This window comes from Salmo trutta, chromosome 14, assembly GCF_901001165.1.
Source record: "Salmo trutta chromosome 14, fSalTru1.1, whole genome shotgun sequence".
Taxonomy (NCBI): Eukaryota; Metazoa; Chordata; class Actinopteri; order Salmoniformes; family Salmonidae; genus Salmo; species Salmo trutta.
Window position 1 is genome coordinate 56,020,911 of NC_042970.1, and position 25,695 is coordinate 56,046,605.

The window sequence follows — 25,695 nt, forward strand, 5'->3', positions numbered from 1 at the left end:
CACATATGTTAATAGTAGGGCTTAACATGATTTTTTTAAATGACTAACCCTTCCTCTGTCCCCCATATATACAATTTCAAGCACATATTCAACTACAGTATAAAGACCAGGGAGCCTTTTGAAATCCTCATAAAAAAGCAGTGATTGGTAGATAGGTAACCATATCAAAACATACATTGAATGTCTCTTTAAGCATGGTCAAGTTAATAATTATGCTGTGGATTATGTGTTAAACCACCCAGACACATCACAGATACAGTGGTCCTTCTTAACTGAGCTACAGGACAGGAATGAAACTGGTCAGGGATGTTACCATGATGTGGGGGATTATAAAATCTAATAATGAAATCTAATCAAATTGTATTGTCGCATACACATATTTAGCAGATGTTATTGCGGGTGTAGCAAAATGCTCGGGTTCCTAGCTCCAACAGTCCAGTAATGTCTAACCATTCACAACAATACACACAAATCTAAAAGTAAAATTATGTAATTAAATATTAGGCCAAGCAATGTCGGAGTCCTGAGTATAAATAAATATATATGTATGCATATATGTGTGCTTGTGTGTGATGGAATGTATAGTCATTATGGACATTATGTGGATAAATATTTAATATATCTGTAGAATATGTAGGATAGAACAGTATACAGTGCATTCGGAAGGTATTCAGACTTTAATTTTTCCACATTTTAATGTTCTACAATAGATAAAAAAATAATAATCGCCAAATCAATCTACACACAATACCCCGTAATGACAAAGCAAAAACTGTTTTTTAGAAATGTTTGCTAAATTATCAAACTTAAATATCACAGTGCCAATAATGAGTTTTGAAGTACTTTCTGAATTCCTGTTCAGAAGAGTGCAGAGGAAGTTGACAACAATAACGATTGTTTATTCCACATAAGGAAACATGCACAGCAGAGTAACATGCTTCCTGAGAGTACAGTTTTTCATATCTCAAGAAAATATACTTAAATATACTTTCAAAAAGGTATATTTAACTTAAATGTCCACAAAATATATTTAAAGTAAACTTAAAAAAATGCATATGCAAAGTTGTTTGCATATTCCCCAGCATCCTTTTCTGCAGCTGAAGTTTTGATTTATAATAGGATATTGTTCCTCATATGTAGCTTATGAAAATGTTTTGATGTTCATTTTCAAACTGAGTAATGTTGTACTTTTAATTACACATTACATATTACACATTACACATTTATCTCCATAATGTGAACAACTAAAGTGTAAAATACCACTGGTGCACAGTTCTAAAAAATGTACATTGTAAACTGCTGCTTCAGCAACAGCTGCTGTAAATAACATGTTAACATTGGCTGAGAAGATTCCTTGGTCAATGAAGGTAACATTTACATGGTTAATTATATAAGCTATTGTGGTAAATGATTAGAAGTGTACATGTAAAATGATACTTGAATCACATTATAAATATACTTTTTCTGTAAAAATAATATAGGAATTCTAATTCAAATGACCATTTTTGTAGTTTTCTAATTTATGAGAAATATACATAAAATGTACTTCAGGTGTATTCAAAGTATATTTATTTTGCTCTTTATCTAATATACAAAGAATATACTTATTTACAAAAAATGTCCCAATTTAGATATAAATTTAATATACTTAAACACTAATAAAATACAAATAAGATTGGCATTAAATGTATTTCAAATTTTTCCAACTTAGACAATTGTTTATATACTTAAGTATATTTACAGTGCCTTGCAAAAGTATTCATCCCCTTGGCGTTTTTTGTATTTTGTTTCATTACAACCTGTAATTTAAATGGATTTTTATTTGGATTTCATGTAATGGACATACACAAAATAGACCAAATTGGTGAAGTGAAATGAAAAAAATTATTTGTTTAAAAAAATTCAAAACAATAAAAAAACGGAAAGGTGGTGTGTGCATACGTATTCACCACCTTTGCTATGAAGCCCCTAAATAAGATCTGGTGCAACAAAATTACCTTCAGAAGTCACATAATTAGTTAGATTGCACACAGGTGGACTTTATTTAACTTTTACATAATCTGTCACATGATCTCAGTATATATACACCTGTTCTGAAAGGACCCAGAGTCTGCAACACCGCTAAGCAAACGGCACCACCAAGCAAACGGCACCATGAAGACCAAGGAGTTCTCCAAACAGGTCAGGGACAAAGTTGTGGAGAAGTACAGATCAGGGTTGGGTTATAAAAAAATATCAGAAACTTTGAACATCCCACGGAGCACCATTAAATCCATTCTTAAAAAATTGAAAGAATATGGCACCACAACAAACCTGCCATGAGAGGGCTGCCCACCAAAACTCACTGACCAGGCAAGGAGGGCATGAATCTGAGAGTCAACAAAGAGACCAAAGATAACCCTGAAGGAGCTGCAAAGCTCCACAGCAGAGATTGGAGTATCTGTCCATAGGACCACTTTAAACCGTACACTCCACAGAGCTGGGCTTTATGGAAGATTGACCAGGAAAAAAAGCCATTGCTTAAAGAACAAAATAAGCAAAAACTTTGGTGTTCGCCAAAAGGCACGTGGGAGACTCCCCAAACATATGGAAGAAGGTACTCTAGTCAGTTGAGACTAAAATGTAGCTTTTTGGCCATCAAGGAAAACGCTACGTCTTGCACAAACCCAACACCTCTCATCACCCCGAGAACAACATCCCCACAGTGAAACATGGTGGTGGTAACATCATGCTGTGGGGATGTTTTTCATCGGCAGGGACTGGGAAACTGGTCAGAATTGAAGGAATGATGGATGGTGCTAAATACAGGGAAATCCTTGAGGGAAACCTGTTTCAGTCTCCCAGAGATTGAGACTGGGACGGAGGTTCACCTTCCAGCAGGAAAATGACCCGAAGCGTGCTGCTAAAGCAACACTCGAGTGGTTTATTAAGGCGAAACATTTAAATGTCTTGGAATGGCCTAGTCAAAGCCCAGACCTTAATCCAATTGAGAATCTGTGGTATGACATAAAGATTGCTGTACACCAGCGGAACCCATCCAACTTGAAGGAGCTGGAGCAGTTTTGCCTTAAAGAATGGGCAACAATCCCAGTGGCTAGATGTGCCAAGCTTATAGAGACATACCCCAAGAGACTTGCAGCTGTAATTGCTGCAAAAGGTGGCTCTACAAAGTATTGACTTTGGGCGGGTGAATAGTTATGTTCGCTATAGTTTTCAGTTTCTTGTCTTATTTCTTGTTTTTTTTTCACAATAAAAAATATTTTGCATCTTCAAAGTGGTAGGCATGTTGTGTAAATGAAATGATACAACCCCCCCAAGAAATCTATTTTAATTCCAGGTTGTAAGGCAACAAAATAGGAAAAATGCCAAGGGGGTGAATACTTTCGCAATATACTTTCGCAGTAAACTTAAATATATTAAAATATGTTAATGAAGTATGATTTAAATAAATACAAATCCTGCTTGGGCTGTAAGCCCACGGCCCTCTAATATTGACCGATGATAAAAACTACTGAAGGGAGGCTTACGAACCTGACACTGATCGTGCCCTTGTCAGTCCTTTGCCAATTGACTAATCAAACGCAGGTCGAGATATTGATCCCAAGCAGTATTAGCCCCCATCCTGCTAGGCTAGCTCTGATCCCCGCTCACTAGAAATAATCAAAGTACAGTAGCCACACAGAAATGTCACAGCACGCCTGTAATCCATACTTGTACCAGGGTCGTGTTTATTATTTTTTAAATGGGAAAGATCGCTCAGAAAATTAGTAAAACAGAGAGGTGCTAGCTGTCTTAACTCATCCAATTAGAAATGCTGGTTTTCGTATTCCTTTGGATTTATATTGTAACATTGTGCTACAGTGCGCTACGGTCTGCCTCCCAGTCAGAGAGGTAGTATGATCATATACCCCAGTCACTAGATCAATGGGAGCTAACACCTATGTTATCATTCATACAAGTTAAAATCTCATCACTGCAATTGCATTTGACATGTTTTCTTAGCTCTCATTGACTTGACTTAACAGATGAACCATGCACAATGCTGATGTCAGTTTACAAATAACCATCTGACTTTTCACAGCATGCAAACCAGAAAGCTGACATGTCAAACAGATACATGCACCATGACTGATACATCAATTATAAGCAACTGTCAATTCCTGTGACCTGGGTTGACTTCTAAGCTACACTAATGGTAGAACAGCAGTGGCATGACTGTGGGTTCAAGCAAAGTGTAATGGCAAGGTTCAAGCACTGAATCACACATGCACATACAGACGCAGATGCAGACACACACACATTAATATACTGTATGAGTACATAAACAGGGCCCCCTAAGATGAGCACCACCGGGCGCCAGGTTGAGGATGTGTTCAGGATTAGGATTCTGCCTTTTGATCACACACATACGCACACACACACACAGGCTTCTCACTCACAGTTTTTTACAAAGCAATTTTGTACTATCGAGTCATCAAGGCTTTTCTGTTATTAATTGCCTTTGCTGACAAAAAAGAGAAAGGGAAGATATGAAAGGCTTGCGCAGAAAAAAAAGAAGAAGCATAATGACTTTGCATTAATCAGTGCTGAAGAATCTGTTTGAGGTGGCTTTCTTTCTGTAGTGTGCCCTCTTACTTTTCGCCAAGCATTGTCTGCATGCAAAATACTTTAGCAATTGAATGCTTTGTGTAAGTCTTTGATCTCTGTTTTGTTGAACATGTTCCCACTCCTCGTCAGTCTTTTGGGTGTCTGATGATATTTGTTGATAACAGAAGTAGTTTGTGTGAATAGAACTTGTTTTTCTACCTTTGACGATCAGTGACCAAAGTTACCGTCTGTATTCAGAGGTGGAGAATGAGATTTTGCTCTAATGCTTGAAACCCAAACAGTTTTTTCCATTTAGATGAATAGGACAACATACCTTCCAATTTTTCTCATAGCTTATTCTACTCTTAATAGAAACTGCAAATACATTATCCCATGTAGTTGCCAATCTCAGATCTGTGATGATGAGGCTGTGCTCAGCTCAACTATTTCCAACTCTTTGACCACACAAACGCACACATTACTCCTACAGCCTCTGATGGCAGTATGGTACCTCTGAAGAGTGCCACCGGGCTAAATCAGGACCTGTCGTGAATAGCCTGATGTATTGGGGCGAATTAGCGCCTCACGAAGATAAACATTTTATTTTCTATCTCTCTGTCAGCAATGTGCTAAATTGAGTGGTTGGCTCTCTCTCGTGAGCTTCGCAGCCGACCCAATTTGCTTTTTCCTGTCGTCGGGGCCTGTGGGGACGTGTCAAGTGGCAGAGGTGGCAACTGTCCCTTGTTGTGTCTCACCTTCAGGATAGAGATACATAGATTTATAGAGATACAACAGACACAATGAAAGTTTTACCTAGGTGGAATGTGGTATTTTGTTGTAAGAATCACAGCATGTACACAAGTAGTTGTGTGTCTATTGACATAGAATCACGGAGGATGGAGATGGTGGGGATTGTGCTAGAGGCTGGGAATATGTTGGGAGCGAAGACAGAAAGTGCGAGGTTTTAGCTGGGGATCAGGAGTGCTTATAGGGATAGAGATTGGGATAGAGTACATATTTTACAACAGTGCTGTAAATTTAACAATTGCTAGCCTACAGTGCATTTGGAAAGTATTCAGACCCCTTGACTTTTTCCAAATGTTACATTACAGCCTTATTCTAAAATGTATTAAATGGTTTTTCCCCTCATCAATCTCTACACAATACCCCATAATGTCAATGCAAAAACAGTTAAATTTTTTTTTTGCAAATATATTTAAAATAAAACATGGAAATATCACATTTACATAAGTCTTCAGACCCTTTACTTAGTACTTTGTTGAAGAACCTTTGGCTGCAATTACAGTCTTGAGTCTTCTTGGGTATGGTGCTACAAGCTTGGCACACCTGTATTTGGGGAGTTTCAACCTTTCTTCTCTGCAGATCTTCTCATGTTCTGTCAGGTTGGATGGGGAGCATTGCTGCACAGCTATTTTCAGGTCTCTCCAGAGATGTTTGATCGGGCCCTGGCTGGGCCACTCAAGGAATTTCAGAGACTTGTCCCGAAGCCACTCCTGCGTTGTCTTGGCTGTTTGCTTAGGACCGTTGTCCTGTTGGAAGGTGAACCTTCGCCCCAGCAGGTTGTCATCAAGGATCTCTTTGTACTTTGTTCCATTCATCTTTCCCTCGATCCTGACTAATCTCCCGGTCCCTGCCGCTGAAAAACATCCCCACAGCATGATGCTCCCACCACCATGGTGCCAGGTTTCCTACAGACGTGACGGTTGGTATTCAGGCCAAAGAGTTCAATCTTGGTTTCATCAGACCAGAGAATCTTGTTTCTCATGGTCTGAGAGTCCTTTAGGTGCCTTTTGGCAATCTCGGCTTGGCTGTCATGTGCCTTTACTGAGGAGTGGTTTGCGTCTGGCTACTCTACCATAAACGCCTGATTGGTGGAGTGCTGCAGAGATGGTTGTCCTTCTGAAAGGTTCTCCCATGTCCACAGAGAGACTCTATAGCTCTGTCGGAGTGACTATCGGGTTCTTGTTCACCTCCCTGACCAAGGCCCTTCTCCCCCGATTGCTCAGTTTGGCCAAGTGTCCAACTCTAGGAAGAGTCTTGGTGGTTCCAAACTTATTCCATTTAAGAATGATGGATGCCACTGTGTTCTTGGGGACCTTTGTGAGAGTGAAATTACAAGATTATGTTATACTGTAATTGCATCAAATGGTTGTTTTATGGAATAGAATAGGGTTCTCAGAACACTCATCTATGCGTAGTCTTCTGAGTTGGGCCTCTGGGGGCTTAATGCTGAGATTGGATTTACGATGCCTTTGGTGATAAAACCTAAAGACCGCATTCCGTAGCATGAGTTGGTGTTTGTGTACCAGGGTGGAGATGGCTCGGGTATGGATAATGATGAGGGGAACCTTGTTTTTGGGTCCAGAACCTGGTTTCCACACAATAAGAACAGTCTTTACAGCAGATACGGTCTGCTGTGTATAATTCATTTCTTTCATATAAATCCTAACCTTGTGACCCATTCTACACATATTTTGTTTGTCATGTAGACTAAGGGGGTGTATATTTGCTCTAAAAAATATTTGTATCCTTTGTTTCGGGCCTCAACAAATCATCTATGGGTGGTTCGTCGACCAGCCATCGTTATTGCAGTGCACTCACATCATTCACTTGTGTGATAAGTTCATCTCTTCTCATTTGAAATTAAAGAAATTAACCACCACACTTCAACACTGCAGAAATGGATCAGTATATCAACCAAGGAGAAGGAGAGCCAGAGTAATACGTGTTCACACACAAACAAATTATTTTGGGATAATTAGTAATTATCTGACTAAGTCTGAGCAAGAGTCCCCATTTAATAACTATTGATTTCAGCTATTATATTATGAGCATTCAGTTACTGTTCCATTGAATGTTAAAATGGACAAAACGAGTAACCTAAGCGAATTTGAGCGTAGTATGATCATCAATACCAGGCGTGCCAGATCCATTATCTCAGAGACGGAACCCTCCTGTGCTTTTCAGAACAACAGTGTCTAGGGTTTACCGAGAATGTTGTGACAAACAAAAAACATCTAGTCAGCAGCAGTCATGTGGGCAAAAACAGCTTGTTGATGAGAGAGGTCGAAGGAGAATGGCAAGAATCATGCAAGCTAACAGGCGTGCCAGAAACTGATAATAAAATACAATTAGTCACATGCGTCAGAATACAACAGGTGTAGACCATACAGTGAAATGCTTACTTACAAGCCCTTAACCAACAATGCTTTAGAAGTTAAGAAGAAAAACATGTTAAGTAAAAAATACATAAGTAAAAAATAGAAAATAAGAAGTAACAAATAATTAAACAGCAGCAGTAAAATAACAATATCGAGGCTACAGTATATACAGGGGGTACCGGTACAGAGTCAATGTGTGGGTTCACGGGTTAGTCGAGGTAATTGAGGTAATATGTACATATAGGTAGAGTTATTAAAGTGGCCATGCATAGATAATAAACAGAGAGCAGCTGCAGTGTAAAAGAGGGGTCTGGGTAGCCCTTTGATTAGCTGTTCAGGAGTCTTATGGCTTGGGATTAGAAGCTGTTAAGAAGCCTTTTGGACCTAGACTTGGTGCTCCGGTACCGCTTGCTGTGCGGCAGCAGAGAGAACAGTCTATGACTAGGGGGGCTGGGGTCTTTGACAATTTTTAGGGCCTTCCTCTGACACCACCTGGTATAGAGGTCCTGGATGGTGGGAAGCTTGGCCCCAGTGATGTACTGGGCCATACACACTACCCTCTGTAGTGCCTTGCGGTCAGAGGCCGAGCAGTTGCCATACCAGGCAGTGATGTAACCAGTCAGGATGCTCTCGATGGTGCAGCTGTAGAACCTTTTGAGGATCTGAGGACCCATGCCAAATCTTTTCAGTCTCCTGAGGGGAAAAGGCTTTGTCGTGGCACAACTGTCTTAGTGTGTTTAGACCATGATAGTTTGTTGATGTGAAGACCAAGGAACTTGAAGTTCTCAACCTGCTCCACTGCAGCCCTGTCGATGAGAATGGGGGCGTGCTCGGTCCTCCTTTTCCTGTAGTCCACAATCTTCTCCTTTGTCTTGAGCACATTGAGGAAGAGGTTGTTGCACCACCCAGCCAGGTCTCTGACCTCCTCCCTATAAGCGGTCTCATCATTTGTTGTATCATCGGCAAACTTGATGATGGTGTTGGAGTTGTGCCTGACCATGCAGTCATGAGTGAACAGGGAGTACAGGAGGGGACTGAGCACGCACCCCAGAGGGGCCCCCCATGTTGAGGATTAGCGTGGCATATGTGTTGTTACCTACCCTTACCACCTGGGGGTGGCCCGTCAGGAAGTCCAGGATCCAGTTGCAGAGGGAGGTGTTTAGTCCCAGGGTCCTTAACTTAGTGATGAGCTTTGAGGGCACAATGGGTTTTAACACTGAGCTGTAATCAATGAATTGCATTCTCACATAGGTGTTTTATCCAGGTGGGAAAGGGCAGTGTTGAGTGCAATAGAGATTGCATCATCTGTGGATCTGTTGGTGCGATATGCAAATTGGAGTGGGTCTAGGGTTTCTGGGATAATGGTGTTGATGTGAGCCATGACCAGCCTTTCAAAGCACTTCATGGCTACAGACGTGCTACAGGTCGGTAGTCATTTAGACAGGTTACCTTAGTGTTCTTGGGCACAGGGACTATGGTGGTCTGTTTGAAACATGTTGGTATTACAGACTCAGACAAGAACAGCTTGAAAATGTCAGTGAAGCCACTTGCCAGTTGGTCAGAGCATGCTCAGAGTACACGGCCTGGTAATCTGTCTGGTCCTGTGGCCTTGTGAATGTTGACCTGTTTAAAGGTCTTACTCACATTAGCTACGGAGAGCATGATCACACAGTCGTCCGGAACAGCTGATGCTTTCATGCAAGCTTCAGTGTTAATTTCCTCGAAGCTAGCGTCGAAGTAATTTAGCTTGTCTAGTGGGCTCGTGTCACTGGGCAGCTCTCGGCTGTGCTTCCCTTTGTAGTCTGTAATAGTTTGCAAGCCCTGCCAAATCCGACGAGCTTCGGAGCCGGTGTAATACGATTCAATCTTAGTCCTGTATTGCCTGTTTGATGGTTCGTCGGAGGGCATAGCAGGATTTCTTATAAGCTGTCTGGTTAGAGTCCCGCTCCTGGAAAGCGGCAGCTCTACCTTTTAGCTCAGTGTGGATGTTGCCTGTAATCCATGGCTTCTGGTTGGGGTATGTACGTACGGTTACTGTGGGGACGATGTCATGGATGCACTTATTGATGAAGCCAATGACGGATGTGGTGTACTCCTCTAAGCCATCGGAAGAATCCCATGAACATATTCCAGTCTGTGCTAGCAAAACAGTCCTGTAGCTTAGCATCTACTTCATCTGACCACTTTCTTAATGACCGAGTCACTGGTGCTTCCTGCATTAGTTTTTGCTTTTAAGCAAGAATCAGGAGGATAGAATTATGGTCAGATTCGCCAAATGGAGGGCGAGGGAGAGCTTTGTATGCATCTCTGTGTGTGGAGTAAAGATGGTCTAGAGTTATTTTCCCTCTGGTTGCACATTTAATATGCTGGTAGAAATGAGGTAAAACGGATTTAAGTTTCCCTGCATTAAAGTCCCCTGCCACTAGGAGCGCCGCCTCTGGATGAGTGTTTTCCTGTTTGCTTATGGCAGTATAAACCTCATTGAGTGCGGTCTTAGTGCCAGCATCGGTTTGTGGTTGTATGTAGACAGCTACAAAATATACAGATGAAAACTCTCTTGATAAATAGTGTGGTCTACAGCTTATCATGAGATACTCTACCTCAGGTGAGCAAAACCTTGAGTCTTCCTTAGATTTCGTGCACCAGCTGTTTACAAATATACATAGACCATCACCCCTTGTCTTACGAGAGGCCGCTGTTCAATCCTGCCAAAAAAGCTTAAAACCCACCAGCTGTATGTTATTCATGTTGTCGTTTAGCCACAACTCAGTGAAACATAAGAAATTGCAGTTTTTAATGTCCCGTTGCTAGGATATACGGCACAGTACAACAGTGGTGTGCAGAACGGTATTTCAGAACACACAACTCATCGATCCTTGTCAAGGATGGGCTTTTGCACCAGATAACCACACCGGGATCCACTCCTATCAGCTTAAAACAAGAAGATGTGGCTCCAGTGCAAGAAGAAGTATCTCTCAACTTATCGTTGAGACAAGAGATGGATCACCAACACTGGACAATTGAGGAGTGGAAAAACATTGCCTGGTCCAACGAATCCCGGTTCCTGTTGCGTCATGCTAATGGCAGATTCAGGATTTCACGTAAGCAGCAGGATTCCATTGACCCATTATGCCTGGTGTCAACGGTCCAGGCTGGCGGGGTACTGGTGTGGGGAATGTTTTCCTGGAACACGTTAGGTCCCTTGATACCAAATGAGCAACGATTGAACCCCACAGCATATCTGAACATTGATGCTGACAAGACCCAATATAGCATATTTGGGATGAGATGGAATGGGCTGTTAGCAGTATCAATCAATCAAATGCATTTATAAAGCCCTTCTTACATCAGCTGATGTCACAAAGTGCTCTACACAAACCCAGCCTAAAACCCCAAACAGCAAGCAATGCAGGTGTAGAAGCACGGTGGCTAGGAAAAACTCCCTAGAAAGGCCAGAACCTAGGAAGAAACCTAGAGAGGAACCAGGTTATGAGGGGTGGCCGGTCTTCTTCTGGCTGTGCCAGGTGGAGATTATAACAGAACATCGTCAAGATGTTCAAATGTTCATCGATGACCAGCAGGCTCAAATAATAATAATCACAGTTGTCGTGTCTTTGGCATCATTAAACTGAAGACTTATTTTTATCAAATAAATTCTCTGTAATTATTATTACGTGATTAAACTAACTTAATCATGTAACTGTAATTAACTAGAAAGTCGGGGCACCAAGGAAAATATTCAAATTACAAAGTTATAATTTTCCTAATATAACTTTCAGATATTTTAATATCTGATCATTTATTCTTCTAATTAATGAATTATTCTTTACCTCACATTAGTCTCATTCCAAACGTCATAAATTGTTGGTTATCTGCACGAACCCAGTCTTCACCATGAGCCATCCATACATCAATTGTCTTAAATCATTTATTTACTAACTCAGTAATCAATCACAGAAATGCACACAAACAAACAAGTAGATATGGTTATAAGGAAATGATAGCGGAGTTTCCCTAGTGGGATAAACCGGTATTGCGGCTTGTTGGACAAAAGGGAAGTGGGAGTCGACTGAGGTAAAGACACTACAAAGTGATAATTATAACAATTGAAATGCTAATCCTTTGCACATGAACGCTCACTCATTCGGGAATAATTGCAATCAATCAATATATTTACGCTCAGTGTGTCGTCGTGATCTCTGTTGATAAGTTTGTTTTTTGTTGTAGAGTTTGTCCGCCCTCTCTCTCACTGCCGTGGTTAGAATGGATATTTCAGAGTAACATTCAGCAATGTTGTTATAGAATAGATATTTCGGCGGTTGTCGGTCTTCGCGTTCAATGATACCGAATTCCTAGCTGCAGACTAGTAATTAGTGTCAAAGATTTGTTCTTATTCTGTCGGTTCGATAGTCTCAGAGTTTAACCAGGTGGTATGGTTAAGAATTCAGCAATCGTCTGAAACCTTAGCCCTCTCGTGGTTATCGAGGTAAGCTAGTCTCTACTCAAACCTTAGCCCTCTCGTAATTGAGAGAAGCATGGTCTGAAGATAAATTCCCAAGATGGGGGCTATATTCGGAAGAGCAGAAAGGGGCTGTCCCACGATGCCAGATCAATGTCTGTGCTCATGGGGCGGGCCTATGATTTAATTAAACTCCAAAGGGAATTGGAGTTTCCTTCATTGAACAGTTTAAAATCACATTACATAATTTCACAAATAGTTTAATCTTTACTCATTCATTTTATACAACAATTAGATGCAAGCCTCACAACTGAGACTCTTGTATAAACAGGGTTATGGTAATGTGGCTGTATTGTCTCTCATGAGTTTCACAAAATTGTACCAAACGGATCAGTTCGTAGCTGGCTACTTCACCGACAGTTTATACATTATCCAGAACATGAATATTGTTCAGTTCTCAAGTTCTGTGATGTGGAAGAAGTTCCTTTGTTCTCTCTATGAAAACTCACTCTCTCTCTCTATACTGTCTGGCCATGAGGAAGAATCTCCTCCAGGAATTTATGACCTGCCTAACAGAGCCTGGTGAAGGGGGAAGAGAGAAAGGGGGATGGTGCTCGCTGTACCCAAAGAGGGCAACGTCATGACACAGTGGTTGTCGAAGGTGCAACAGGTCAGCACCTCAGGAGTAAATTTCAGTTGGCTTTTCATAGCCGATCATTCAGGGTATCTCTACCGCTCCTGCTTTCTCTAGAGAGTTGAAAACAGCAGGTCTGGGAGAGATAGCACGTCCGGTGAACAGGTCAGGGTTCCATAGCCGCAGGCAGAACAGTTGAAACTGGAGCAGCAGCACGGCCAGGTGGACTGGGGACAGCAAGCAGTCATCAGGCCAGGTAGTCCTGAGGCATGGTCCTAGGGCTCGGGGCCTCCGAGAGAAAGAAAGAGAGAAAGAGAGAGAGAATTAGAGAGAGCATACTTAAAATCACACAGGACACCGGATAAGACAGGAGAAATACTCCAGATATAACAGACTGACCCTAGCCCCCCGACACATAAACTACTGCAGCATAAATACTGGAGGCTGAGACAGGAGGGGTCGGGAGACACTGTGGCCCCATCCGACAATACCCCCAGACAGGGCCAAACAGGCAGGATATAACCCCACCCACTTTGCCGAAGCACAGCCCCCACACCACTAGAGGGACAACTTCAACCACCAACTTACCATCCTGAGACAAGGCCGAGTAAAGCCCACAAAGATCTCCACCACGGCACAACCTAAGTGGGGGGGGGGGGGCGCCAACCCGGACAGGAAGATCACGTCAGTGACTCAACCCACTCAAGTGATGCACCCCTCCTAGGGACGGCATGGAAGAGCACCAATAAGCCAGTGACTCAGCCCCTGTAATAGGGTTAGAGGCAGAGAATCCCAGTGGAGAGAGAGGAACCGGCCAAGTAGAGACAGCAAGGGCGGTTCGTTGCTCCAGTGCCTTTCCGTTCACATTCACACTCCTGGGCCAGACTACACTCAATCATAGGACCTACTGAAGAGATGAGTCTTCAATAAAGACTTAAAGGTTGAGACCGAGTATGCGTCGCTCACATGGGTAGGCAGACCATTCCATAAAAATGGAGCTCTATAGGAGAAAGCCCTGCCTCCAGCTGTTTGCTTAGAAATTCTAGGGACAGTAAGGAGGCCTGCGTCTTGTGACCATAGCGTACGTGTAGGTATGTACGGCAGAACCAAATCAGAAAGATAGGTAGGAGCAAGCCCATGTAATGCTTTGTAGGTTAGCAGTAAAACCTTGAAATTAGCCCTTGCCATAACAGGAAGCCAGTGTAGAGAGGCTAGCACTGGAGTAATATGATCACATTTTTTGGTTTTAGTCAAGATTCTAGCAGCCGCGTTTAGCACTAACTGAAGTTTATTTAGTGCTTTTTCCGGGTAGTCGGAAAGTAGAGCATCGCAGTAGTCTAACCTAGAAGTGGCAAAGTATGGATACATTTTTCTGCATAATTTTTAGACAGAAAGTTTCAGATTTTTGCAATGTTACGTAGATGGAAAAAAGCTGTCCTTGAAACAGTCTTGATATGTTCGTCAAAAGAGAGATCAGGGTCCAGAGTAACGCCGAGGTCCTTCACAGTTTTATTTGAGACGACTGTACAACCATCAATTTAGGTCCCAATTTCTTGGGACCTAGAACAAGCATCTCTGTTTTGTCCAAGTTTAAAAGTAGAACATTTGCAGCCATCCACTTCCTTATGTCTGAAACACAGACTTCCAGGGAGGGCAATTTTGGGGCTTCACCATGTTTCATCGAAATGTACAGCTGTGTGTCATCTGCATAGCAGTGAAAGTTAACATTATGTTTCTGAATGACATCACCAAGAGGTAAAATATACAGTGAAAACAATAGTGGTCCTAAAACGGAGCCTTGAGGAACACCGAAATGTACAGTTGAATTTCCAGAGGACAATCCATCCACAGAGACAAACTGATATCTTTCCGACAGATAAGATCTAAACCAGGCCAGAACTTGTCCGTGTAGACCAATTTGGGTTTCCAATCTCTCCAAAAGAATGTGGTGATCGATGGTATCAAAAGCAGCTCTAAGGTCTAGGAGCACGAGGACAGATGCAGAGCCTCGGTCTGATGCCATTAAAAGGTAATTTACCACCTTCACAAGTGCAGTCTCAGTGCAATGATGTGGTCTAAAACCAGACTGAAGCGTTTCGTATACATTGTTTGTCTTCAGGAAAGCAGTGAGTTGCTGCGCAACAGCTTTTTCAATTTTTTTTGAGAGGAATTAGAAGATTCGATATAGGCCGATAGTTGTTTATAGTTTCTTGGTCAAGATTTGGCTTTTTCAAGAGAGGCTTTATTACTGCCACTTTTAGTGAGTTTGGTACACATCCGGTGGATAGAGAGCCGTTTATTATGTTCAACATAGGAGGGCCACGCACAGGAAGCAGCTCTTTCAGTAGTTTTGGAATAGGGTCCAGTATGCAGCTTAAAGGTTTAGAGGCCATGATTATTTTCATCAATGTGTCGAGGTATACTACTAAAAAACTTGTGTCTCCCTTGATCCTAGGTCCTGGCAGAGTTGTACAGACTCAGGACAACTGAGCTTTGGAGGCATATGCAGATTTAAAGAGGAGTCCATAATTTGCTTTCTAATGATCATGATATTTTCCTCAAAGAAGTTCATAAATTTATCACTGCTGAAGTGAAAGCCATCCTCTCTTGGGGAATGCTGTTTTTTCATTAGCTTTGCAACGGTATCAAAAATACATTTTGGATTGGTCTTATTTTCCTCAATTAAGTTGGAAAAATAGGATGATCGAGTAGCAGTGAGGGCTCTTCGATACTGCACGGTACTGTCTTTGCAAGCTAGTCGGAAGACTTCCAGTTTGGTGTGGCGCCATTTCCATTCCAATTTTCTGGAAGCTTGCTTCAGAGCTCGGGTATTTTCTGTATACTAGGGAGCTAGTTTCTTATGACAAATGTTTTTAGGGGTGCAATTGCATCTAGGGTATTGGGCAAGGTAAAATTGAGTTCCTCGGTTAGGTGGTTAACTGATTCTAGTACTCTGCCGTTCTTGGGTAGGCGGAGGGAGTCTGGAAGGGCATCTAGGAATCTTTGGGTTGTCTGACAATGTATAGCACGACTTTTGATGATCCTTGGTTGGGGTCTGAGCAGATTATTTGTTGCGATTGTAAACGTAATAAAATGGTGGTCCAATACTCCAGGATTATGAGGAAAAACATTAAGATCCACTACATTTATTCCATGGGACAAAACTAGGTCCAGAGTATGACTGTGGCAGTGAGTAGGTCCGGAGACATGTTGGACAAAACCCACTGAGTCAATGATGGCTCTAAAAGCCTTTTGGAGTTGGTCTGTGGACTTTTCCATGTTAATATTAAAGTCACCAAAAATTTGAATATTATCTGCCATGACTGATTCAGGGAACTCAGTGAGGAACGCTGTATATGGCCCAGGAGGCCTGTAAACAATAGCTATAAAAAGTGATTGAGTAGGCTGCATGGATTTGATGACTAGAAGCTCAAAAGACGAAAACGTTTTGTTTTTTTGGGTAACTTGAAATTTGCTATCATAAATGTTAGCAACACCTCCGCCTGAATCTACCGCCATCAAATCTGCAGCAAGTGCGTGATGCCATCGTGTCAGCATGGACCAACATTGAGCACAAGAAAAAGGAACAATGTATTTTGCTATCTCTGTTGCCATGCACTGAATCGTGGATGCTTGTCACCTCAAACGGATGCCTTGCAAAGATAAATGATTAATAAACATTTGGTGAAAGTGTTGTGAACCACTTAACCCAAACAAAATACATGAATAACAGCTAGGTTGGAATAAAGAAATTACCTGAATCTTCCATGTCTACAGGAAGGCTCCATTTGTTTCAGTTTTAGTTCCTTTCCAACTCTTTATCAACTTGTAAAATTCTGAAAGCTGTCAGTGGCTGGATGATGTCTGACTCACCCTGTCTCACTGTCTCACACAGCCAACCATCCATCAAGCACATGCCCAAGTCTATACCACTCCCGACCCATATTCACCTTACATCATTTTGGCCTAGCTTTGTCTGGGGGTCCCCAATGACAGGTTTGAAAAAAGCTGATCTAGGACACACTTCCTCGCAACCTAGGATGCAGCTGCCCTGAGGTGGCTGAGGCTTTTTACCCCCCACTATTTCTTTCCTTATTTTCATCATCTTTTCAGTTTTTTTACTTTCAGCTAAAATTGTATTTTAAGTGGTGGCTTGTATTGCCCCGACTGTTTCTTTGCCTGTGGTCAGTGCAGCATGGTCTAGGGGCCATGCCGGATCCAGCACTTAACCATGAAAGCCTTTCAAGCAGAGACTGGCCTAGCTGCCAGCAGGCACTGAGCTGTCAATTGGTTTGATTTGAATTCTTCTAATGGAGTTGTGAGCTGTGAAACGTCAGCCTAAAATGTTTTGATTGTCCCCAACGCTGTACACATCAATTTACAGAAACATCAATCTCCGGCAAAAAGAACAAAACAAATGCAGAACATCCGTTTGGACGTTTGTGGCTATGGAAGCCCTTTCTGTTTGTTTCGACACGGTCAATATTTCTGTTGTAATGCATTGCCAATATTTCATGGCTGTGGCACACAGCAGTGTGTAGCTAATTCAAATGCTGCCGGAAATTCACTGGTGGGACCAACAGAATTGACATTACCGTTCTGTTCTTCTTCACTATTGCAAAGCATTGCATATGCTCGAAAATGACAGTTTGTGTTTTGTTCGTAACAATAATACCTTAAATCGAATACTATTTTTGACATTGGTACCAGTTAGGCTACCACTGTGTTTTCAGCCCACACATCAATGTGGCATTATGTTTACCTTTGTATCCTGCATTCCTACTCTTCCTTTCTTTTTACAATAAGATAACTTTTCACTACGGACTATTATACGAATTAAAATTATGTTTACTGTTTGCAATGCTGGCCATCCCGAATGACATTCTATCAGAAATAATGGAAAAAGTAGGTTGCTGGTTCACATTTATTTTCTATATAAAACAGTTGTCGAAAATGCAAGATATATATTTACTCTGAGCTGCTCTTCGATAGATGGGTTGAAGATGGAAGACTGGTTTGCCCAGCAGAGATCCCCACTGTTCTTTGAAGAATCTTTTTGGTTGTAGTGTTGTACAACGGATACGTTGAAGTACCCTTTCGTTCTTAGGAGATTGTCTGTCCTTTCCTAGAACACGTACGTTTACAGCTGCAGCTCGACGTCTAGGATGTATCACTTCTTCTTTAATGAATAATAGTTCAAAGTTTATACCAAGTTGCCATAATCAGCTTGTGCTGTATTCTGTCTGGTCAAGTCGAAATTCACCATTCCATTGTGGTGATCGTCACCTCCACATTGAAATTCGCCCTTCTAAACGTTAGGACAGCAGTCCTCACATTTCTGGAACTAAGGTTGACTTCCGTCAACGGGCTTTTGTGCTGGGGGAGAGAAGGGCGTGTTTCATAGTTCTCAACCACTTGGATGTGGCCACTGACTGGGCCTAAGTTTTACTATGAAACAATTCTCTTATTTAGGAGGCTAAAATTACATTTAATCTTTTCACATATTTCAACATTTAAATTGCATAACAATTCCATTTGACCCAACATGGCAATGTTATGACACAGTCTATGAACCAACTGTGTTTGAGTTTCCTGTGTTACCGTAATTTCCAGACTATTGAGTGCACCTGAATATAAGCCGCACCCACTGAATTAAAACATTTTTTTTATTTTGAACATAAATAAGCCGCACATGTCTATAAGCCGCAGGTGCCTACCGGTACATTGAAAAAAATTAACTTTACACAGGCTTTAACGAAACACGGCTTGTAACAAAAATAAATAGGCTTTAACGAAACACCGCTTGTAACAAAAATAAATAGACTTTAACGAAACACCGCTTGTAACAAAAAATAAAAATTTGCAGTAAACAGTAGCCTACCAAGAAAGTCATTGCTCCAGACCAAGTTCCCGTGCAGCAGCTCTATTTCCTTTTCCAACAGCCAGATCAATCGCCTTCAACTTGAAAGCTGAATCATATGCATTTCTCCGTGTCTTTGCCATGATGAGGGTGACAAAATGATTACCGTAATCAGAATGATGGGAAGTTTGAGCGTGCTCTATTTAATCTAAACAGTAAACAAAAAAGTTGTTTGACCTTAACCCGTTCGGCAATTTCATTGGTCTAATGAAAGCTTCATGCCGCCAAAAAACTGAGCACGTCACAGAATGTGTTTTAAAAAAAATATATATATATATTTGAAAGCGTCATTGTTTAAGCAGCGAGGTTCAAAGCGTGGGAAAAAAGTAGCGGCTTATAGTCCGGAAATTACGGTATATACTGTATATTGTATTTATTTCCACACTATGAGGTTGGAATAATACTGTGAAAATTAGATAATGATTTAGCTCCCTTTTAGTGTAAGAGCTGTTTGAAAAGTGGGATGGAATTTGGTGGGATGGAATATTGGCCTGCCTGCCTGGTGCTAAGAAGCAATTTTTGTTTATTTTTGACAATTTTAATTTAAAACAATCACAGTAAGGCACTTCATTGTTACCCAGAAATGATTTGATATTGAGATAGTCCCCTTTTCAGGGCCCTGTCTTTTAAAGATAATTTGTAAAAATCCAAATAACTTCACAGATCTTCATTGTAAAGGGTTTAAACACTGTTTTCCATGCTTGTTCAATGAAGAAGTCTTCTGCCGAAGCTTGATTTTATGAATATATGGATAAAAACTGCCGACCCTGATGTATTTATGCTTTCTGAAACCTGGCTTAAAAAAATCTATTACAGACAAAAATATTGGCATAAATGGTTATAATGTTTTTCGTACAAATCGTAAATCTAAGGGTGGTGGTGTTGCTGTATACGTAAAAGACAAGTTCTCGGTGGTCGTTCTGACTTCTATTACTAAACCTAAGCAATTTGAATATCTGTCTTTGAACCTAAACGTTGGCTCATCTTTAAATATTGTTGTATCTTGTTGTTATAGACCTCCATCTGCTACTGTTGGCTCTCTGGATTGTATTTTCGAATTATCACAGAATGTAAATTCTGAGTTTGTCCTGATGGGTGATCTGAATCAGGACTGGCTAACATCTAGCTCTGATCAACTCAAAATTCTATGCAATACCTATAATCTCACTCAGATTGTCAACAGTGTAACTAGGTTGAATATAAAATATCCTCTGAAATCCTCTTCGATTGATTTGATCTTAACCAATACTCCTCATTGTTTTAATGCTTCTGGTATTTTTGCAAATTACATAATTGATCACTGTGCTATTGCCTGTGTGAGATATGGTAAAATTCCTAAGGAATCCCCACGTGTGATTGCGAAAAGAAACTGGAAGCGGTTTGATATTCAAGGTTTTTTTTACATGATGTATCTAGCATTGAATGGAATAGAATGGAATTAATCACTGATGTTGAACTAGCCTTTTCTTACTTCCACAACACATTCCAGGATGTATGCAATAGGCATGCCCCTTTTTAAAAAATTCAGGATTAAGGGCAGAGAGAACCCTTGGTTTACTAAGGAACTTACAAAAATCATAAGGGAACGAAATGCCATGTGGGCTAAAGCAAGAGGGACTGGTTTGGCAGATGATTGGATGGCTTTTAAACATCTTCAAAATATGGGTGTGGCTATGATCCGTAAATTGAAAGCAGACCACTACCTGAAATCTACTAAACATGATTTAAATAATCCATTCAAATTTTGGCAAGTAGTGAAAGGTTTGGAGTGCAAAAAAAGATACACAGCTTCCCAAACAATTGTTGGTAGACACACAGATTGCAGCTGAGAGAACCTCCATTCTGAAAGCCTTGAATCAGCATTTTTTAGATGCAGGCAGTTTATTTGAAAAGGTCAAAGGTATAATTGAGCCCCCTATGAATTTACCTGACACCCCTGTGCACTCCTTCACCAGGTTCTCCTTTTCATCCTTCTCTGTTTCAGAAGTGTGTAAAGCCCTGAAAGAAATTGATGGGAAATATACCCTGGCCCTGATGAACTAGACCCCCGCTTCCTACACCTAGCTGCAGTTATCATTGCTCCCCCCTTAACATGTTTTTTAACCTCACGCTTGATGTTAAGGAAATCCCCAAGTTATGGAAATCTGCTTTTGTACTGCCTCTCCTGAAAGGTGGAGATCCTTCGCTACTTGACAACTATCGACCCATATCAAAATTGTCTGTATTGTCAAAGGTACTGGAGTCCTTAGTTAGTAGGCAGCTAAAGGCCTACTTCCAAGAAAACAACATCTTAAATGGAATGCCATCAGGTTTTAGGTCTGGCCACAGCACTGTTTCAGCAACATTGAAGGTTTTAAATGACATCCACTGTGCTCTTGATAAGAATTTACATTGTGTGTCTGTCTTTATTTATTTGTTGAAGGCTTTTGACACCGTGGACCATGCTGTGTTAGTGCAAAGGTTAAAATGTTGTGGAATTACTTGTCATGCTCTAGATTGGTTTATAAATTACCTATCAAATCGTACACAATGTGTAATGGCGGATGGTTGTAAATCTGAGTCCATAGAGGTGTGTTCAGGTGTTCCATAAGGTTCTATTTTGGGCCCACTGTTTTTCATTTTGTATATCAACCACATTGGGGATATTATTGAATCAGCGGATGTTCATTTTTATGCAGATGATACTGTTTTTTATTCAAGTGATAGTAGTTTATCTTTAGCTTTTGAAAATGCCCAGAGAGCATGTAACATCATACAACAGAATCTGTATGATTTAAAGCTGGTTCTAAATTCGGGTAAAACAAAATGCATGGTATTTTCAAATGCCAGGTATGTTACTAATCATGTCATTGCTACATTGGCTGGACATACTATAGAGCAAGTTAAAGTGTACAAATATTTGAGTGTGTGGGTTGATGATAAGCTGAGCTTCACTGTGCATGTAGAGAACTTGATAAGGAAGCTCAAGCTGAGAATAGGTTTTTATTACCGGCATAAGGCTTGTCTTTTCTTTGGAGGCCAGGAAGGAGCTGGTACGATGTACATTACTGGCGGTTTTAGATTTTAGTGATGTTATATATATGCAAGCCTCAACCACTACCCTGAGAGTCCTCGATTCAGTGTATCATGCAGCCCTCAGGTTCATTACAAATCAAAAATGTCTAACACATCATTGTGATCTTTATAGCACTGTTGGCTGGTTGTCATTGACCTTGTGTGTGCTTAAACACAGGTATACACTGATTTGGCCATATTGGGTAAAATGTTATTTTACCTCTGTTCTTTTTTAGTCAGGTCGGTAAATAAATATAAATTACGGTCCCGTTCTCATTTGAATCTAACAGTACCAAAAATTAGAACAGGTCATGGTAGAAATAGTTTTAGTTACTTAGCTCCGTGGTCTTGGAATTCTCTTCTGAACATTTTAAAATTTGATGATCTAGTTTCGTTGGTGGAGTTTAAACACTTGATCGATGTATATATCATAGAATAGTGTAATTGTCTTTAGGACAGCTGTTTTTGGTCAAGAATTACGTGTTTTTAACGTAAGATGTTTTTGTTGTACTGTATGTGTGTTTACAGTTTTGTTTAATGTTGGGTTATTATATGTAAGTTGTTTTATCTGAAACGTTGTTCCCCCTGCTGCTATTGGACCAGGTCTCTCTTGGAAAAGAGATGTTATCTCATTGAGAAAATGCTGTATAAATAAAGGTAAAAAAAACATGAACAGCTTACAGACGGTAGGCAATTAAGGTCACAGTTATGAAAACTTAGGACACTAAAAAGGCCTTTCTACTGACTGAAAAAAAAGAAAGATGCTCATCTGCGTGAACGTGCCTTAGGCATTGTTATTTTTTATATTGACCCCCCCTTTGTTCAGGGACAGATTATTTAATTTCTCATAGTCACATGTCTGTGGAACTTGTTCAGTTTATGTCAATTTTTTTAATCTTGTTATGTTCATACAAATATTTACACATGTTAAGTTTGCTGAAAATAAACGCAGATGACAGTGAGAGGACGTTTCTTTTTTTGAGGTGTTTATATATAGTGTTACGTTTTTCACTCTGCTCTTACAGATCACCTATAAGGCTCTGAGCTCCTTGGACCCCAGTGCAGACCTGACCACCCAGCGTGGCAGGGTGTTCAAGTTACGCAACGAGACCCACCACCTGTTCGTAGGGCTCTACCCGGGCACCACCTACTTCTTCACCCTCAAAGCCAGCACCAACAAAGGCTTTGGACCCCCTGTAACCACCCGCATCGCCACCAAGATAGCAGGTGAGGGATACTTGTTCAGAGCAGATAGTAGTAGTGATGTTTCATTGGTATCCTAAATTCACATACATACAGCTGCAAGCAATATGATGTAAATTACATGATACATGCACCCTTGTACTATAGCAGTTTTGTTCTTTTCATTATTAGTTTTTTTGCTTTGTAAAAAATAATAATAAACACTGACATTGTCAAATGCCCCATCTGACTAGAGCTGTGGTGGTCATGACATTTTGTCAGCCTGTGATTGTCAAGCAAATAACTGCTGGTCTCACGGTAATTGACCGTTAATTAACATAAACACATTTAGCATTGCCTGGCTTCCGCGCGTAGCATACAAGCCACTGATGCAGACCATTGGAACATCTGCAAATCTAATAAATACATGTAATATAGCCTACACCATCACAATAAATCCATTATTTATTTTAGACAGGTCAAAAGAAACATGATATGAAGAAAACTTGTCCTTATGTTAGGCCCTGATCTGGCTATGCCATATGGCTGTGTGCTACACTAGTTCATTTAGCAGACAAGATTTGCTTAGAATTCCGTGGCATTATTTTATAGTATGAAGAATACAATTGAACATAGCTGAATAAAAAAGAAAGGATATTCCTCCAACCGATTTGAGGCGGGGTGCACATGCGGCTATTCTGTGTTGAGCGGTTAACAAAGATACAGGCACTCCTATATGCTTAATTTAGAATTATTTATGTAACTTTAGTTGTGATACATGCAGTACCAGTCAAGAGTTTGGACACACCTACTCATTCAAGGGTTTTTCTTTATTTGTAAGATTTTCTACATTGTAGAATCATAGTGAAGACATCAAAACTATGAAATAACACAAATGGAATCATGTACTACAGTAACCCAAAAAGTTTCAAACAAATCAAAATATATTTTATATTTGAGATTCTTCAAAGTAGCCACCCTTTGCCTTGATGACAGCTTTGCACACTCTTGGCATTCTCTCAACCAGCCTCATGAGGTAGTCACTTGGAATGCATTTCAGTTAACAGGTGTGCCTGGTTAAACGTTAATTAGTGGAATTTCATTCCTTCTTAATGCGTTTGAGCCAATCAGTTGTGTTGTGACAAGGTAGGGGTGGTATACAGAAAATAGCCCTATATGGTAAAAGACCAAGTCCATATTATGGCAAGAACAGCTCAAATAAGCAAAGAGAAACGACAGTCCATCATAACTTTTAAGGCATGAAGGTCAGTCAATCCGGAGAATTTCAAGAACTTTGAAAGTATCTTCAAGTTCAGTGGCAAAAACCATCAAGCGCTATGATGAAACTGGCTCTCACGAGGACCGCCACAGGAAAGGAAGACCCAGAGTTATCTCTGCTGCAGAGGATAAGTTCATTGGAGTTACCAGCCTCAGAAATTGCAGCCCAAATAAATGCTTCACAGAGTTCAAGTACACACATCTCAACATCAACTGTTCAGAGGAGACTAGGCCTTCATAGCCAAATTGCTGCAATGAAACCACTACTAAAGGACACAAATAAGAAGATAATTGCTTGGGCCAAGAAACATGAGCGATGGACAATAGACCGGTGGTTATCTTTCCTTTGGTCTGATGAGTCCAAATTTGAGATTTTTGCTTCCAACCGCTGTGTCTTTGTGAGACGCAGAGGAGGTGAACGCATGATCTCCGCATGTGGGGTTCCCACCGTAAAGCATGGAGGAGGGGGTGTGATGGTGTATGGGTGCTTTGCTGGTGACACTGTCTGTGATTTATTTAGAATTTGAGGCACACTTAACCAGCATGGCTACACAGCGATATGCCATCCCATTCTGGTTTGCGCTTAGTGGGACAATCATTTGTTTTTCAATGGGACAATGACCCAACACACTTCCAGGCTGTGTAAGGTCTATTTGACCAAGAAGGAGAGTGATGGAGTGCTGCATCAGATGACCTGGCCTCCACAATCACCCGACCTCAACCCAATTGAGATGGTTTGGGAAGAGTTGAACCGCCGAGTGAAGGAAAAGCAGCCAACAAGTGCTCAGCATATGTGATCAACCTTTCTCAAATCGGTCTTATGTAGCAAAATTGGAAATGGTGTTTTTTACATTGGAAAGAAGTAGAGACTTGGAGCTACAACATGTTATATCATACACTGCATTTGAGGAACAATGGGAAAGTAATTTGAAAGTTGATAAACTCACTTTTGAGAATAAGGCCTTTGAATGTTTTGGTACCTACTGGAGAGCTCTCCTTTGTCTTCACCCATTTGGCATTGTTCACACCCTCTTAAGCCAGCCCCACCCATCTCTTTAAGGATTCAGATGTGAGGTAATGTGCTAACAGTGAGTAGTGTAGTAAATATTAAGATTAAAAGTGGTAAAAGTTGTAGCCTACAATAAGGAAATAATCCAGGTAGACAGAAAGTGTCCAGATAAAAATATTTGATAAATATTAGATGACGCTTACCCAGACAAATTTTTCTAAATTGATGGGTCAAGTGAAAGAAATGCTATAACCCCCAGCCACATCCAGTGGTGGAAAAAGTACTATATTGTCTTACTTGAGTAAAGATACCTTAATAGAGAATTTGTTAAGTAAAAGTCACCCAGTAAAATACTACTTGAGTAAAAGTCTAAAAGTATTTTGTTTAAAA

General features: G+C 40.7%; 1 protein-coding gene across 14 annotated transcripts in view; it reads left to right on the top strand.

Moving 5' to 3' along the window:
* The window catches only part of ptprt (protein tyrosine phosphatase receptor type T), a 515,339-nt gene that overhangs the window by 343,875 nt on the left and 145,769 nt on the right, over positions 1-25,695 (top strand). For all 14 annotated transcript variants that reach the window (XM_029776440.1, XM_029776442.1, XM_029776445.1 and 11 more), the window contains exon 10: positions 22,862-23,063. In XM_029776440.1, the coding sequence (XP_029632300.1) occupies positions 22,862-23,063 (202 nt within the window). The remainder of the gene's footprint in view (positions 1-22,861; positions 23,064-25,695) is intronic.